This window comes from Macaca nemestrina, chromosome 3 (genome assembly GCF_043159975.1).
Source record: "Macaca nemestrina isolate mMacNem1 chromosome 3, mMacNem.hap1, whole genome shotgun sequence".
Lineage (NCBI taxonomy): Eukaryota > Metazoa > Chordata > Mammalia > Primates > Cercopithecidae > Macaca > Macaca nemestrina.
In genome coordinates this window covers 171,828,079-171,843,461 of record NC_092127.1, presented here as the reverse complement: position 1 = coordinate 171,843,461, position 15,383 = coordinate 171,828,079, and the positions used below count along the sequence as shown (strand labels likewise).

General features: G+C 44.4%; 1 protein-coding gene across 2 annotated transcripts in view; it reads right to left on the bottom strand.

The window, feature by feature from the left end:
• The window catches only part of LOC105487824 (SEL1L family member 3), a 117,088-nt gene that overhangs the window by 67,655 nt on the left and 34,050 nt on the right, over nucleotides 1–15,383 (bottom strand). For both annotated transcript variants that reach the window (XM_011751441.3, XM_011751440.3), the window contains exons 7-9: nucleotides 7,310–7,442; nucleotides 5,139–5,271; nucleotides 3,459–3,599 (exon numbers count right to left, since the gene is read on the bottom strand). In XM_011751441.3, the coding sequence (XP_011749743.1) occupies nucleotides 3,459–3,599; nucleotides 5,139–5,271; nucleotides 7,310–7,442 (407 nt within the window). The remainder of the gene's footprint in view (nucleotides 1–3,458; nucleotides 3,600–5,138; nucleotides 5,272–7,309; nucleotides 7,443–15,383) is intronic.

Sequence of the window (15,383 nt, the reverse complement as noted above, 5' to 3'; positions counted from 1 at the left end):
TATGGTTCTTTTTATAGGAGATCAGAGTAAAGACGTGCTGGAAATATAAATTCTTTTTTTTTTTTTACCCTCAATTTGCAAAATCGTTTTTTTTTTTTTTTTTTTTTTTTTCTCTCAGCCTTGTTAGGAAGCTGGGTGCAATACAAGACACCAGTCTTTCTCCCAGGTTTGCTGGAAGATGTTATGATAGCCCAAGCAAGGGCCCTGTGCCAGGTAGAGAGATGACCTTAAGGAGTATACGCCCTACCGCTACAGAAGGCTCCCCAGTCCTTCCAATGTGACCTAGAAAAAGAGGCGCTGAAGGCGAATGGGTCCCGGGGCTTGGTTCTAGAAATTCACCTAAACTTCCGCTCTCCCTCCCTGCCAGCTCCTAGGCCAGGGAAAGGCCGAGAGAAGAGGAAGGCAGCTGGCCATGTGCCTCTGGAAGCAGAGGATGTGGTGGCAGGGGAGGCTGGCAGGTATGGTCCCTCAGGGGAAGCTCCTTGGGGCTGTTCTAATTTGGCACCAGAAGACCCCAAAGGCAGTTTAAGCACAAACGGTGGGTCCTAAAGTGGCAAATCCAGCTTTGGGTCCCCCTCTCTCCCCACTGATGGGGGCCCCAGACTCCTAACAGAGGTCAGTGGAACAGGCTCACTGCGTGGGAATCTAGTGGTTCTGCAGCACCCATACCCAGGGAGTCTTAAGGTAAGGGGACTTCTGATTGGGGTTTTTCATTAGATTTCATTGCCAGACCACCATGGAAAATAAATCATTCTAAATTCTTATAAACAAAATTTTGATCTGCAACAATAACATGAAAACATTCTCATAGATAGTATTTACTTTTAAAAGAAAGTTTTGTAAAAAGGATGTGCTCCTGTTTCCAATCAGCCAAACTATTTTTAAGTAGGATCGGAACTCGCATAAAAACAATGTTGGTGTGGATGTGGTCTTAGCCCATTTAGCCTAAACTGTCCAACGTGCATCTCCCTCTCCTGTTTGCGGATCTTGGGGCACGGGGCTTCATCACCTCCGGACAGCCATCCAGCGGAAACCTGGAATTATCTCTGCCCAGTAATAAGAGCAATAACATTGACATAGCAGTGGTTCTCAGCTGGGGGTGATTTGGCCTCCCTACGGACTTGGGAGCATTTGCCAATACCTGGAGATGTTTTTGGAGAGGAGGGATATGGGGAGGGTGCTATCTGTATCTAGTTGTGGAGTCCCGAAATGCTGCTAAACATCCCACAATACACAGGACATTCCCCAACAAAAAAAATTCTACAGTCCGAAATGTCCATATTGTGAGATTGAAAAACCCTGCTTATGTAAGGCTTACCATGTGCTGAAACTGTTCTAAGTATATTATATATATAAAATACTTATATAATAATATATATTCTATAATAGATAATACTTATGTAATATATATTATAATATAACATTTGTATATTATATATTATATTATATTTTATATGTTATATAATGTAATATACATATATTATATATGATATATACACATATGCACACACATATACATACATATACCTATATATGTATACATATCTATATGTCTCTCGATTTATTGAAGCCAACACTAGAAGACAGATAGTATTATCATCCCCATTTTGCAGATGAAGAAACTAAGGCTCAGAGAAATTAAGTAACTTGCCCAAATCACACAGCTAGTGAATGTTAAAATTGGACCCAGGCCAGCTGGCTCCAGAGGCTACGCCACTCATTATACAACATGACACAGCCTACTTATCCTTTGTGCCCACATCCAAGCAGCTATGGAGTCCCTCAGAGCCCATCTCTACATCCTTCAGCTCTGTTCCTGTCACCATGTCCCACTCAGGCCTGCATCCTCTCCTCGAGGGACCATGGCAATACATTCCCTTCTTCCAGCTCCACGCCCTTCTAGTTCACCTCCCTGCCGTGACCTCAAAATCCCAGATCTCACTATGCCTCTTCTTGTTGCCTGAAGCCCTTCAACAGGTCCCTGTCACCTGAAAGGTAAAGCCCAAACTTCAGGATGGTGTCTGAGCCCTCATTGGAATAATCACTTTGCAGGGCTTCTCCTGCCTCCCCATTGTCACAGCACCATCATGCGACACGCTGTGCTGTTACCACCTCTCAGGGTCTGCTCTGCCTGCAATTCCCACCCCCAACTCTCTTATCTGGCAAACACCTGCTGGCCTTTCAAGAATCAGTCCCAGTGTCTCCTCTTCCAGGAAGCCTTCCCAGAACGCCTCAGCCCTCCAGGTAGAACTGACCACTCCTTTCTTTGTGTCTCCACCATCAGCTTCTATACCTTTAATAAAATGCATTACTATTTTTCTTTGCTTTCAAGTCCACTCCTCAAGGACAGAAGCATTGTGTTACTTCACGTATCTCTGAAGTCTAGCCAAGGTACTGAGTAGTCACTGAGTGAGCATCAGAAGAATGAATGATAAAATATCCTATATGACTTGAATTCTTTGCAGGAGGGTCACTGTTGGCAAAGGAAATCTATGCTGTTAGACACTGCCATTCTTAGGCAGTGGGTGCAATGTAAGACACCAATCTTACATGAGGCAGAAGTCACTTTCTGCATCGCCCCAACTCAAGATCTGGTTCTATGCCCAGGACTACGTGGAGTTGCCTCCCACCACTAAGACAGTTGGCAACTCCCTGCTAGGATCCTCTTCACCAGGCTGAACATCTCCAGCTGCCTTTCCTCTTCCTAACAGGCATGGTTTTAAGATCCCTCATGGCCCTGGAGGATGCACGGAATTACTAAGCAAACCCAAATTGCAATGGGCCTACAGAGAAGCTGGTGGCATCTGGGAAGTTTATGCAGATTCCTGAGATGATGCTGAAAGTGTACTTCAAATCAGAGGTCCCAAGTTCAAGTGCCTGTGGGCTCACATGGGTCAGATCCATGAATGAAGTAAGCAGGAGGTGACGAAATAGACAGGAGGTGCTGTGGGTGGACAAGGTATGCCTGGTCTGAGCCTCACCTCCACAATTGCTGCCACACAGGAGAAATGCCCAGTCTTGCCAGATCTTTGGTTTTTTTCTTTTTTAAAAAAAGCTAGAAATTTGCATTTTCGTACAAGCTTTTTAGATACACATAACTACTTTTTTTTTTTTTTTTTTTTTTTTTTTTTTTTAACATATACAACAAGGTATTTTCCAAATCAACTGCATCTGGGGGCTGGCTCTGGCTGCAGGCTGTCCATTTGTGGCCTTGGCTTTAAATAAAGAACTGCTTGAGCAATTCCTAAATTTAAGTTTTTGCATTTAGTGTTGGAAGTGTGCACAGATATATCGAGAGTTGTGGACATACAAGGGCAGAATTTAAATTTGAAATTAAGCTAAAACCTTAGGGTTAAAAATAACTTTAAGGCCTAAATCACCAAAGAGGGTGAGTGAAACAGAGAAAAACAAGGAGCCTTTCTAACCAGTGCCCAAAGCCGAGGCAAAGACTCAATTACCGGTCAGCAAATCCATCTCCAGTAATGCCTGGAACAAGCTGGGGTGTTTGTCTTTCAGCTCCTTCTCCCAGGGGAAGGCTCTGCACATCGAGGGTCTCCCATACTTGCGCTGGAGGTCCAGATAGGAGTTGTGGAGGTGGCCTACACAGAAGAGAAAACAGAAGACACCACACCCTTTAGCAGAAGATAAGACTCACCTCCCTAAAGCCCTTCATCCTAAGAGGAACTAGAAAGAAGAGGCCAGACTTGCCATTACTGGATGTTGGTTTGGGTCCTTTTGGGATTTGAAATTGGCTATGATGCTTTTGCCTCCAGGTCACAAATTCAGAGCCAAGTCCATGAGAAATGTGCCAAAGTTGCTGATGGCTGTTGAATAATTCTACAGAATGAGCAGCTGGCCTCTGACTGGTCCCCAGGAGGCCAATATCTAGGCCATTTTCTTGGCATTTGAGTTGAGGAGCAAAGCACAAAGACCCCCGGGGAGGCAAGGCAGTTGAAGATGGTAGGAAAATCTTCCTAATGCCACCAAACAGATGGGTGTGTATGCCTGGACTTCAATCTCAGGGTATGTCTCCTGATAGTACATAAGTTACCCAAGTCAGTTTCTTTCCTCTTTGGGTTATTACTATTCCTATATATCTTCCCCCTCCGCTTGACAGCATCATATTTTCCGGATGATTCAGCAGTGAGAGCAGCAGCTGGAGACCAGTATAGCCTATTCTTAAATTGAATTGCAGAAGCACTTTCTTTCCACACTCACCCATCACCATCTCTAATCACTACATGGGACCATTTCATGTGAACCCTATTGGACCGGGGCATGTCTGAGATGCATCCTTCCCTCCACGACCTGGAATGAGAAGTTCCGCTCTGGAGATGGAGAGGCATATGGGCAGGACTGAAATACTCAATTTGCTTTTGCTGATGGCAAAGGCCCCACAGGAATTTCTCTTCCAGATGGAACATATGTGAGTAACTCTAGTGCCACCATATCAAACAGCAAGATCCGCATCACAGAGAAATGTGTAAGTGCTAGATCCAAGTTGGAACACTGCTGACCAGACAGGACCAAGTTTTGTAACTGATAAACACCCTGTGTGAGTAAAAGGATGTCTGTGCAAATATGAGCATGCATGAAGCAGTCTATTTGAAATTCATTCCTTCTGTTAAAAATTACCGATGTCTTCGAGAATGAGTCAATTTCAAGGATTTAAAAAATAAAACCGAACTCCAAACAACAAAGTCACCGTTCAACATTTCTGAAAGGTAATATTCAGATATTAATGGCCCAAAACAAAAGTGCACTGATGGGGAAACATTTCTAATGATTAATTTATTTTCCAATTCATTTTTATTTTCTTAGGCTGGCCTTATGGATGGGAATAATGCCACGCGAGGCACAAAACACTCGCTTTCATTTGTACTTGTAAACTAGATTTTTATGGTTGGAGCTATAAGATGTTTTGGTTCTTCTTGACTGTCATTGGTCTTGGTAGAATCCAGGTAGAATGTACAATTTCACCTGTATCCACCAGTGGAGGGCTCAAGGTCACACTTGTCCCGGCTGGTATGCGAGCCAGGTCATATATGTTCAATTTTAATCCCATTATGGAGAAGCCAAACATGTGTTTATGCAAATGCACAGAGCTTAAAACAGCTCCCCTGAAGCTCAACACTTACATGCTTCTTGTCTCTCGCCCCCGCGCAGTGCTGCGGATGCATACACAGATACTATTTCTTGAACCTCAGCACACCTTTCATAATATAACTTGATTTGTTCAGCAAGTTGCTTCTCAAGGAGGGGATTAAAAATCTACAAGAAGGCAAGAAAGTCAAATGAACAACAATTGTCATCAAATGTCCATCCACCTCTAGGAAAGTGTGTTCGGGTTGACTTCATTCTCCCACTGACATCTCTAGGTGGCCTGTTTGTACACATATCATCCACTCTGGATTTGCAAAGCAAGGTCATTGATATTAATTCAAGGACATGCCAGCTCTGACGGCTTCCCTCCAGCTTCTCTTTGTGTCCAGCTTCTTAAATGTCAGAATTTCCCAGAAACTGGGACTCTTCCCTCTTCTTTTCTCTGTCTGCACTCTGTCCCTAGAAAATCACACTCACCTCCCCCTTCAATTCCCACGAAAAGACGCAAGTACTCATGATGTGCCTGCTGCATCAAAGAGCCCTCCTCCCCTCTTCTGCAGCCTCCAAGGGCTGGGTGCAAGGCCGTGGCTTCAGGACAGGCCCCCCTAGAGACTCACCCCATCTCACTTGCGGGCCGATGTACCCGTTCCTGCCTCAGCACTCCCAAACACATCTGAATTTAAGCATGTATTGTATTCTTTCATGAATTCCTTGTTTAAGATCCCCAAAGGGAGCTCCTCAGGAACAAGGGACTTAACTCCGTGTGCTTCAAAATAGAGGCTGGGACCCATTAGAGGGTCACATAGTTATTTCAGCGGGTGGTAACCTACAGAGTCTTGGTGGTGGTTTTTGTTTTTATAAAGTAGAACACAAAATATCAGCGTGCATTGAATATAGCAAGGGTATGTATTCTTAGAATAATTTTGTTTCCATTTTGTGTTTGAATATATGTATGTATATGTATACATACTGTTCATGATATTAAGTACGTTTCTTTTTTTTTTTTTTTTGAGATAGTCTTGCTCTTGTCACCCAGGCTGGAGTGCAGTGGCACAATCTTGGCTCACTGCAACCTCCGCCTTCTGGGTTCAAGTGAGCACATCCAGCTAACTTTTGTATTTTTAGTAGAGACGGGGTTTCACCATGTTGGCTGGTCTCAAACTCCTGACCTCAAGTGATCTGCCTGCCTCAGCCTTCCAAAGCGCTGGGATTACAGGTGTGAGCCACCACGCCTGGTTGATATTAAGCAGATTTCTCATTGTGGACAACCTTCAAATGAATTTTAAATCTACCCATCTTGCTTGCCTTAGCACCTAGTTCAGAGCCTGGCATACAGTAGGTTCTCAATAAGCATTTGTTGCACAAATGACTATTTCATTTTTCCCCTTTTCACAAAGGTCTCTCACAGAGGCTGTAAGATGTCACCCATGGACAGCAGGGCTCCCCATTTTTCCTGATTATGACTTTGTCTAGTGACCCCTGTTTTTCTCAGAATAAACCCCATAGGGTGAAGGGAATGAAAGAATGTTTCCCTTTCAGGTATCAGGTGTGGTCCTTGATCTCCTTAACACAGCCCAGAAAACAAGTGCCCTGAAGACTCCCTCGTGGGGAAACAGCCCTCTCCTCCGACCAGTCCAGCTGCGTTGGCCCAGAGCGTTGGACAGTTCCATTCAGGGGCGGGTTTTGGATGTGGAAGGCACTGTGCAGAGGATTCGGCCCTGAACACAATGCCCTTTGCGATCCATACAACTGCTGCCAACTGACCCCAGCGTGAGCCGAAGGCCTGTGTTTCTGAAGAGAGCAGCCAATGGAACCAAGATTTTAATTTGCTACAGCATCTCTTCTGATACTTTAAATAATAGCATATAAAAGAAGCTTTACCAAATAACTAAGATTCTCTCCTTTCATTAGCTTAATCGCTGGATAGGCAACAGCCTGATGAAAATCTACTCTATAATTAAACTAGTAGTTATTAAAACAGAGGAAGTAAATGGTTTCCATTTTATGAGTACTAAATGAACCAAATGTTAACAGAAATCTATTATTGCCTTTGCTGGGGGAAAAGCCTCAATATTAATGATGTTTGATGACAGAGGCAATGCATGGTCCGGCTTGGGTAAACTTTTATTTACACTGGGCTGCACACCCTGAGGCCCATACCCCTCACCCAGGAGTACTGCAATCTTCCTGATCCCCTGGGACTCACCTGGGCGGGGTGCAGACTGCGAAGGCGATAGTACTTCAGAGGTCCAAAAAACCCTTCAATGCCAGCCACATACCTGCTCCCTCCAATAATGAAGTACCCAGCTGTGTCATTATAATGGAAATCCTCCCGGAAGCTAGAGAAGAGAATGGAGGATTAAGAGAGCTCTGTGCCGGAACTAGATGACTTAAAAGGAGTCTCTTTCCTAGACTCTCCTTGACTTAACCCAAATTGCCCCAAGCTCTTCACTCTGAGTTTTGGCAGATGAGACCAGTGTGGGGCCAGGTGGACCTGGGCTAGGATCCCAATTTTGCTGTTTACCAGCTATAAGACCTCAGCCCAGTCACTTAACCTCCTCTCCAGTGCTGTCTCCTCCTGTGTCAAATGATAGTTCTTCACTTACTGGATGGTTAAGAGGATTAAGTGAAGTATAAAGATGTCAAGCATCTAGCAGAGTGCTTGGCCCACAGTAAACACTCAATATGTACTACTGATAGTGGTGGTATTGTTTGGAATCAATGGAATTGTCTGTCTGGAATTGTTGGTTTTCATTGGAAATATTTTGCTTTAAAAGAAAAGAAAAAACCTTGTTGAATGAACAGAAGGTGGCTGTGGGGGAAAGCCAAAAGCGTAGACTATTAGATAAGGACTAAGGCAAAATTCAGTTAGGAAGAGGAGGCCATAGCCAGCTCAGAGGATTTGGCCGGAGATGAGAGGTGAGCATAGGTGATGAGTTAGAGGACCACGCTGTCCTGAAGGGATTGAAACATCAGGAAGGAAAGAGAGGACAAAGTGGGTTGGCATTTATAAAACGCATGAAGGTGTTCCTTGCAACATTGTCTATATTCGCCGAAGATGGGAGAACCCCCGTGTCTATCAGCCAGGACTGGCCCATCCATCCAGGAGAACCCCAGTGTCCGCCTGTGGGGACTGGTCCATCCATTCAGTGTACCTTGGACTTGAGCTTTTTCACTATGCAACTAAAAAAGGGACAAAAGAACCTGGAGAGATCTCCAAAATATAGTGTTAAATAAAAAAAAAAAATACAGGACACAGAGCATACCTTTTATCTAAGAAAGAGGGGAACAGATTTTTTTCATATTTGCATAAAGAAACTCTGGGTGGAACTCTATACAGGAAACCAATAGAATTATCTCCCCATGGGGTGCTGGGGGGTTGGGGTGAAGTGCATGAGGGTAGGGTTGGGAGCAAGACATTTAACTGTATTTTTACAAAGTTTTGATTTTTTAAAAAACCATGTGCATCTATTACCTATTAAGAATTTAAAATAAGGCTGGGCACGGTGGCTCACGCCTGTAATCCCAGCACTCTGGGAGGTCAAGGTGGGCGGATCACCTGAGGTCAGGAGTTCAAGACCAGCCTGGCCAACGTGGTGAAACCCATCTCTACTAAAAATATAAAAATTAGCCAGGCGTGGTGGTGCATGCCTGTAATCCCAGCTACTCAGGGGGTTAATGCAGGAGAATCACTCGAACCCGGGAGCAGAGGTTGCAGTAAGCTGAGATCGCGCTACTGCACTCCAGCCTGGGCGACAACAGTGAGACTCATCTCAAAATAATAATAATAATAATTGATAAATAAATAAAAATAACAAATAAGAATTTAAAGTAAGAATGGGAGGACAAGGTGTGATCAGAGCATACATGAACAGTGAGGGGAGTGAGGGCTAAGACAGGTATCCAGTTAGAGGTCAGGCAACAAGACGGAGCCAGGAACCACGAGGGGCAGATGGAAGCAGAAGGAAAGAAAACAAAGTGGCAGGCAGGCAGGCCGCCAGGAGCCCAGGGAGCCGAGGGAGCGAAGGGCCGGAGTGACGACATGGATGGGGACAGGGCAAGCTACCCACAGTTGGATCAGGGAAACCAGGCAACCCAGGGTTATTTCAGAACGGGAGATGGACTGTCTGTTAGCAAAGAACCCAAGCCCTAGCAGGTGCACCTGGCCAGGGAGGAGGCGTGAGATGGTGAAGCAAAGCACACAGCCTGGCAGCAACAGCCGACAGCAGCAACATCGAATGTCTAGAGATTAGCGTCGTCTAAATGCCACCAAAATGGAAAAGAAGTGCTTTAGCTCCTGATATTATTCTTTTCAGAATCTCAGTCTTGTAGGACTGTGAAGATGATGGTCTCTCCTGCCTATTTATGGAGAGGTCATAAAGTTATTATCTCTAGAGTTGTGAATTGATTCTGTTTTCCAAGACCTTGAAAAGACATGAACATTCCAACAGCCCTCATGAGACAGCACAGGGCGCTCAATGGATACAAAGCAATGCTTCTGCAGTAGGAAGCCCCCTTAACAGAGCTGCAGGTGAACGAACTCCCCAGCTTACCTGACCGTCCTCATGCAAAACCGACTGACTGATGCTCACAGCATCCGGGATGCTCACTGCCTCACTGCCTAGAGCTTACTGTCTAGAGCCTTAGTCTCCCCATTTAAAAAACGGAAATAGCAACAGTACCTGCCTGTCTGGTTGTTATGAAGATGAAATAAACTAATATGTAAACAAAGCATTTCAAACAATGTCAGGCACAGAGCAGACACCATAACCGTTAGCAACAGTGATTATCATTTTTAACCTAATCCTCTGTTGGACTTTGGCTCCCACATTTTGAGTTGCACACTTAGCAAGAATAAGACGTGTATACTCTCAAACCAGTTAATGTTGGCCTGGTGCAGTGGCTCATGCCTGTAATCTCAGCACTTTGGAAGGCCGAGGTGGGGGGATCACTTGAGCCCAAACCAGTTAATACCAATAGTATGTTTACGCTAATCGTACCATTTACTTAAATATGTAATTCAATAAAATATGAGTGGGGAAGAAAGAGTTGTTCTCGGCCGGGTGCGGTGGCTCACGCCTGTAATCCCAGCACTTTGGGAAGCTGAGGCGGGCGGATCACGAGATCAGGAGATCGAGACTATCCTGGCGAACACGGTGAAACCCCGTCTCTACTAAAAATACAAAAAAATTAGCCGGGCGTGATGGCGGGCGCCTGTAGTCTCAGCTACTCGGGAGGCTGAGGCAGGAGAATGGTGTGAACCCGGGAGGCGGCGGAGCTTGCAGTGAGCCGAGATCGCGCCACTGCACTCCAGTCTGGGTGACAGAGTGAGACTCCGTCCCCCCACCCCCCAAAAAAAAAAAAAAAAAAGAAAGAGTTGTTCTTTCTATAAAAACTAGTTGATTATTTTGGGTAGACGCAACAGAGGTTACTAAAACCTTGTTGTAACATGTCTTGAAAAAAATTGAGAAAAATCTGGATGGCTTGTGGGCTCTGATTGTTTCCACAACTGTCTTTGTTTTCATTTGGAAGAAACAGAAATTGGGTGTTGTTTACAAGTGTGAAAAAAGCCCACAGGAAACTCTAATCTCTAGATTTGTACTCAAAAGAAGGCCCTATCTAGATAGATTGGTAAATGAATATATACATAAATATGTTTTAATTGAAAAAAATGTTTAAGGGAGTTATCTGTTTTAATGGATCCTTACATCAACTGAGCTTTTCAACAAAAAACAAATTACTTGGTCCCTAGGGCACTAAACCGTAATTTTAAAATTGTCATTATTGTCAAGCAGTAGGGTATCTGTCCAACTTGGTCTTCGTGTACATTGGTGTCTTCGCATTTTTCTCCTGCAGAATTTTCAGTGTCTGCACAAAGATTGCAGGAGAGTCCTTGTACTGTGCACTGTTTGACGGTCATCAATTTCACTGACATAAAAGCTGAGCTAGACTCTTCCAAAGCCCAAGTCAGCCCCTTTTGAAAACCTGAGACATGCTGGCAAACTATCTTTACTCTTATCTGGACGTAGGAGAGTGCCCTGGTTTATTACCGCAGAGCACCAGTAGCCTGAAAGAATCACCGACGTAGTGAAACAGGCCTCGCTCAGAATTAGGAAATAGCTCCAGCTTGAAGTTTCTGTGGTAGGAGAACTTAGAGCTTCAGACTGGCTGCCCCCATGCCCCATAGAGTAACCATCATCTTACATCATCTTACATGTTACTTCTTCAGGGCCTGGTCTAAATTTTTTTTCTTTTTTTTTTTTTTGGAGACAGAGCCTTGCTCTGTTGCCAGGCTGGAGTGCAGTGGCGCAATCTCGGCTACTGCAACCTCTGCCTCCTGGGTTCAAGGGATTCTCCTGCCTCAGCCTCCCGAGTAGCCTGGACTACAGGCGTGCACCACCATGCCCAGCTAATTTTTGTATTTTTAGTAGAGACGGGGTTTCACCATGTTGGCCAGATGGTCTCCATCTCTTGACCTCATGATCCACCTGCTTCAGCCTCCCAAAGTGCTAGGATTACAGGCATGAGCCACCATGCCTGGCAGGCCTGGTCTAAATTCTGACCCACTTGTTCTCCTCAAGCTACCTTACCCGTTTCCTTCCTAGCACTCACCACAACTTGTAAATTTAAATTTATTTGTGAATTTGTTTTCTGTTTGTCTCACCAGCTTGATATTTTAGCTCCATGAAGGCAGGGTCTGTATTCTTTGTGTTCATCATTTTATTCCCAGAGTTGAGTGCTGTGTCTGGCATGTGACAGGTGTTCAGTGAACAGGTGTTGAATGAGTGAATGAATTTAACACTATAGAGGCCTGAAGCTGTCACCTGTCATGGAGTATTATTGGCAGCCTTTCATTTATGTGTTGCACTGCCATCCCAAGCACTTAATTCCCGACCTTCTCACACTATCCTTGTAGGACAACCATCATTATGTTTACGTTACAGGAACAAATAAAAAGGAGGGGTAAGAGCCTTGCCTGGGAACACCCATAACCAGTAAACTGGAAATATCTGGTGTTTAGTTCACTGGCTTGGCCCACTCTGAAAGTGGGGTTCCTGGCAGGGATGAGATTCCAAATGCTTGACCACAGGAACCCTCGGGGGACTCTGGACAGCTCCCTCTGGGCCTAGCTTTACCTCTGCTTATTTCTCTGACAGGGAGGTCTCAGGAGTACAGGCAGGGCAACTGGGGTGGTGGGGAGGGGCACTCCTGGGTCTGAGTACCACTAGCTTTTTTGGTTTGTTTTGGGTTTTTTGTTTTGTTTTGTTGTTTTTTGGTTTGTTTTGTGGCAGGGTCTCACTCTGTTGCCCAGGCTGGAGTGCAGTGGCACAATCTTGGCTCTCTACAACCTTCACCTCAGCCTCCCGAGTAGCTGGGATTAGCCCACCACCACGCCTGGCTAATTTTTGTATTTTTAGTAGAGTCGGGGTTTCACCACGTTGCCCAGCCTGGTCTCAAACTCCTGGACTTAAGTGATCTGCCTGCCTCAGCCTCCCAAAGTGCTGGGATTACAGGCGTGAGCCACTGTGCCAGGCCGGAGTACTGCCAGTTTTACTAAGAAATTGCTTCAATGCTTCAATTGGGATGTAGAGTTGGTGTGTACCCCAAAATCAGTCTTGATCCCTTGATTCTTCTATGTCTATGTTTATTATGTCTTTACTCAAAATTTTAATATTTTGTTCATCATAGATTATCTGCATTCATTTTGATTTTTAAAAATATCATATTAATATGTTATTTATCATGATTACTGTTGAGTTAAATTGTGTGCCCCCTCCTCCCACCAAATTCATATGTCAAAGTCCAAATCTCCAGCACCTCAGATTGTGACCTTATTTGGAAATAGGGTCATCGCAGACGTAAGTACTTAAATTGAGATGACACTGGAGTAGGGTGAGCCCCTAACCCGATATGACTGACATCTTTATAAAAAAGGGAAATTTGGACACAGACACACCCATGGGGAGGATGCCATGTGAAGACTGAAATTGTGCTGCCATGAACCAAGGAGCTACCAGAAGCCAGGAGAGACCGGGAGCAAATCTGTCCCTCGCACCTTCACAGGGAGCACGGCCCTGCCAGCCCTACGATCCTGGACCTCCGCCCTCTAAAACTGAGATAATACATTGTTGTTGTTTAAGCCACTTTGTTTTGGCACTTGGTTCTGGCAGCCCATAAACGAATGCAATCCCTGAGCTTTCTGGCACCTCCTTAAGTTTTAGGCTCACTTGCCTCACCCCAGCCCCAGCCCTGGATCATTCTGTGGCCACTCTGTCTCCCATTCACTCATATAAGCCTCTAGATCTCTAGGATTGGAAAGGAAAGGAAACGAAAAGGGGCCTATGAAATTCAACCAGTTGTCGAAAATGTCCTGGAGCTGGACGTGGGTTTCAGGGGAGAAAGGGGAAGCTCTTATTTTAGACTTCATGTCCTGAAACCAAAACCTTTAATTTCTGGCCAGAGCCCACTTCACAGAACATGGAGATCTGATCTCCAAAGCAGACTCAGATCATCTGTTTCTCCAAAGACAGCTCCCAGGCTTCGCTGTCCTTGAACTTTTCGGAGAAGATCCCCCAGCCACCAGTTATATAACAACACTCCTATGTATTGAACGCCTTCTGGCTGATCCGAATCTACCTCGGTGCTCTTGAAGACACGTGCTTTCTCCCTAGGCCTCAGCTGCTGTGTTTCAATGCAGCCCTTAAGCCACCCGCACCCTCTCTTTGCAGGCTAATAACACTTCTTTAGCCTTTCTATGAAACTCTAATCCTTTAATCCAGCCATGAAAATAAGAATTGTTCTATGCACCCAGAGCCTAAAAGAAATCAGTCGGACTTAAATGAAAACAGGAATTTTTGTTTTAATTTTTTTTTAGTGGTTTTTTTTTTCATTTTTTTTTGTTTTTTTTTTTTTTTTAGTTTTTTAATGCAGATTCTGATTTAGAAGCTCTGGAGCAAAGTCCAAGATTCTGCATTTCTTTTCTTATCTTTTCTTTTCTTTTTTTTTTTTGTTAAGACAGAGTATCACTCTGTCACCTAGGCTGGAGTGCCTTGGTGGGATCTTGGCTCACTGCAACCTCCACCTCTCAGGTTCAAGCAATTCTCGTGCCTCAGCCTTAAGTAGCTGGGATTACAGGTGCACACCACCATGACCGGCTACTTTTTAAATTTTTAGTAGAGATGGGAATTTCACTATGTTGGCCAGGCTGGTCTTGAACTCCTTGCCTCATGTGATTCACCCACCTCGGCCTCCTGAAGTGCTGGGATTACAGGTGTGAACCACCTGTAAAATGCCTGGCCAGGCCAGGAGTTTTTTTGTTTGTTTTTTTTTTTTTTTTAGTAGCATATATGGCCCTCTATTTCTGTCTCTGCCCCTCTTTACTTCCCTTTCTTTAATAATCAGAATCCAAGAGAATCTGGGTTGTGTGGGACCCTGCGTATCCCCAGCCTGTGTGGAAAGGCAGCATTCTGCTGCGGTGAAATAACAGACTCGAGGAATAAACCACTCCTCATCCCAGACAAAGTGCCTAAAAGTCCTGATACATTTTTTAAAATTATACATTCAAAATTGGTCATTTTTATTTCTGAGCTTTATGCTTATTTTTTATTTTAAGATGGAGTCTTGCTCTGTCTCCAGGCTGGAATGCAGTGGCGCCATCTCGGCTCACTGCAACCTCTGCTTCCCGGGTTCAAGCCATTCTTGTGCCTCAGCCACCCGCGTAGCTGGGGTTACAGGCATGTGCCACCATGCTCAGCTAATTTTTGTATTTTTAGTAGAGACAGAGTTTCGTCATGTTGCCCAGGCTGGTCTCAAACTCGTAGCCTCAAGTGATCCACCTGCCTTGGCCTCCCAAAGTGCTGGGATTACATGCATGAGCCAACACCCCTGGCCTACACTTGCTCTTAAGCCTTCAATTTCAGATGTTCTTCGACATACAATGGGGTTACATCCTAATAAACTCATTGTAAGTTGAAAGTATCATTAGTATGAAATGCATTTATTACCCTGATAAACCCATTGTAAAGTCAAAAAATTGCAAATCAAATCATCATTGGGTCAGGCACCACCTATATACATATATTATCTACTTATGGCAAGGTATCCTGAATTCCTAATGAAGGTTGCCCCACGGTTCTGACACTATAAAATCCACTATTATATGTGGATGTAGAAGTAAATTAAAAAATTATGAAACACAGGCAAGAAACTCAATTCTTAGCTTCTGTAACTCTTGTAGAGAATGGTTATATAAAGATGAAAAGTGACACCAATATCAATAG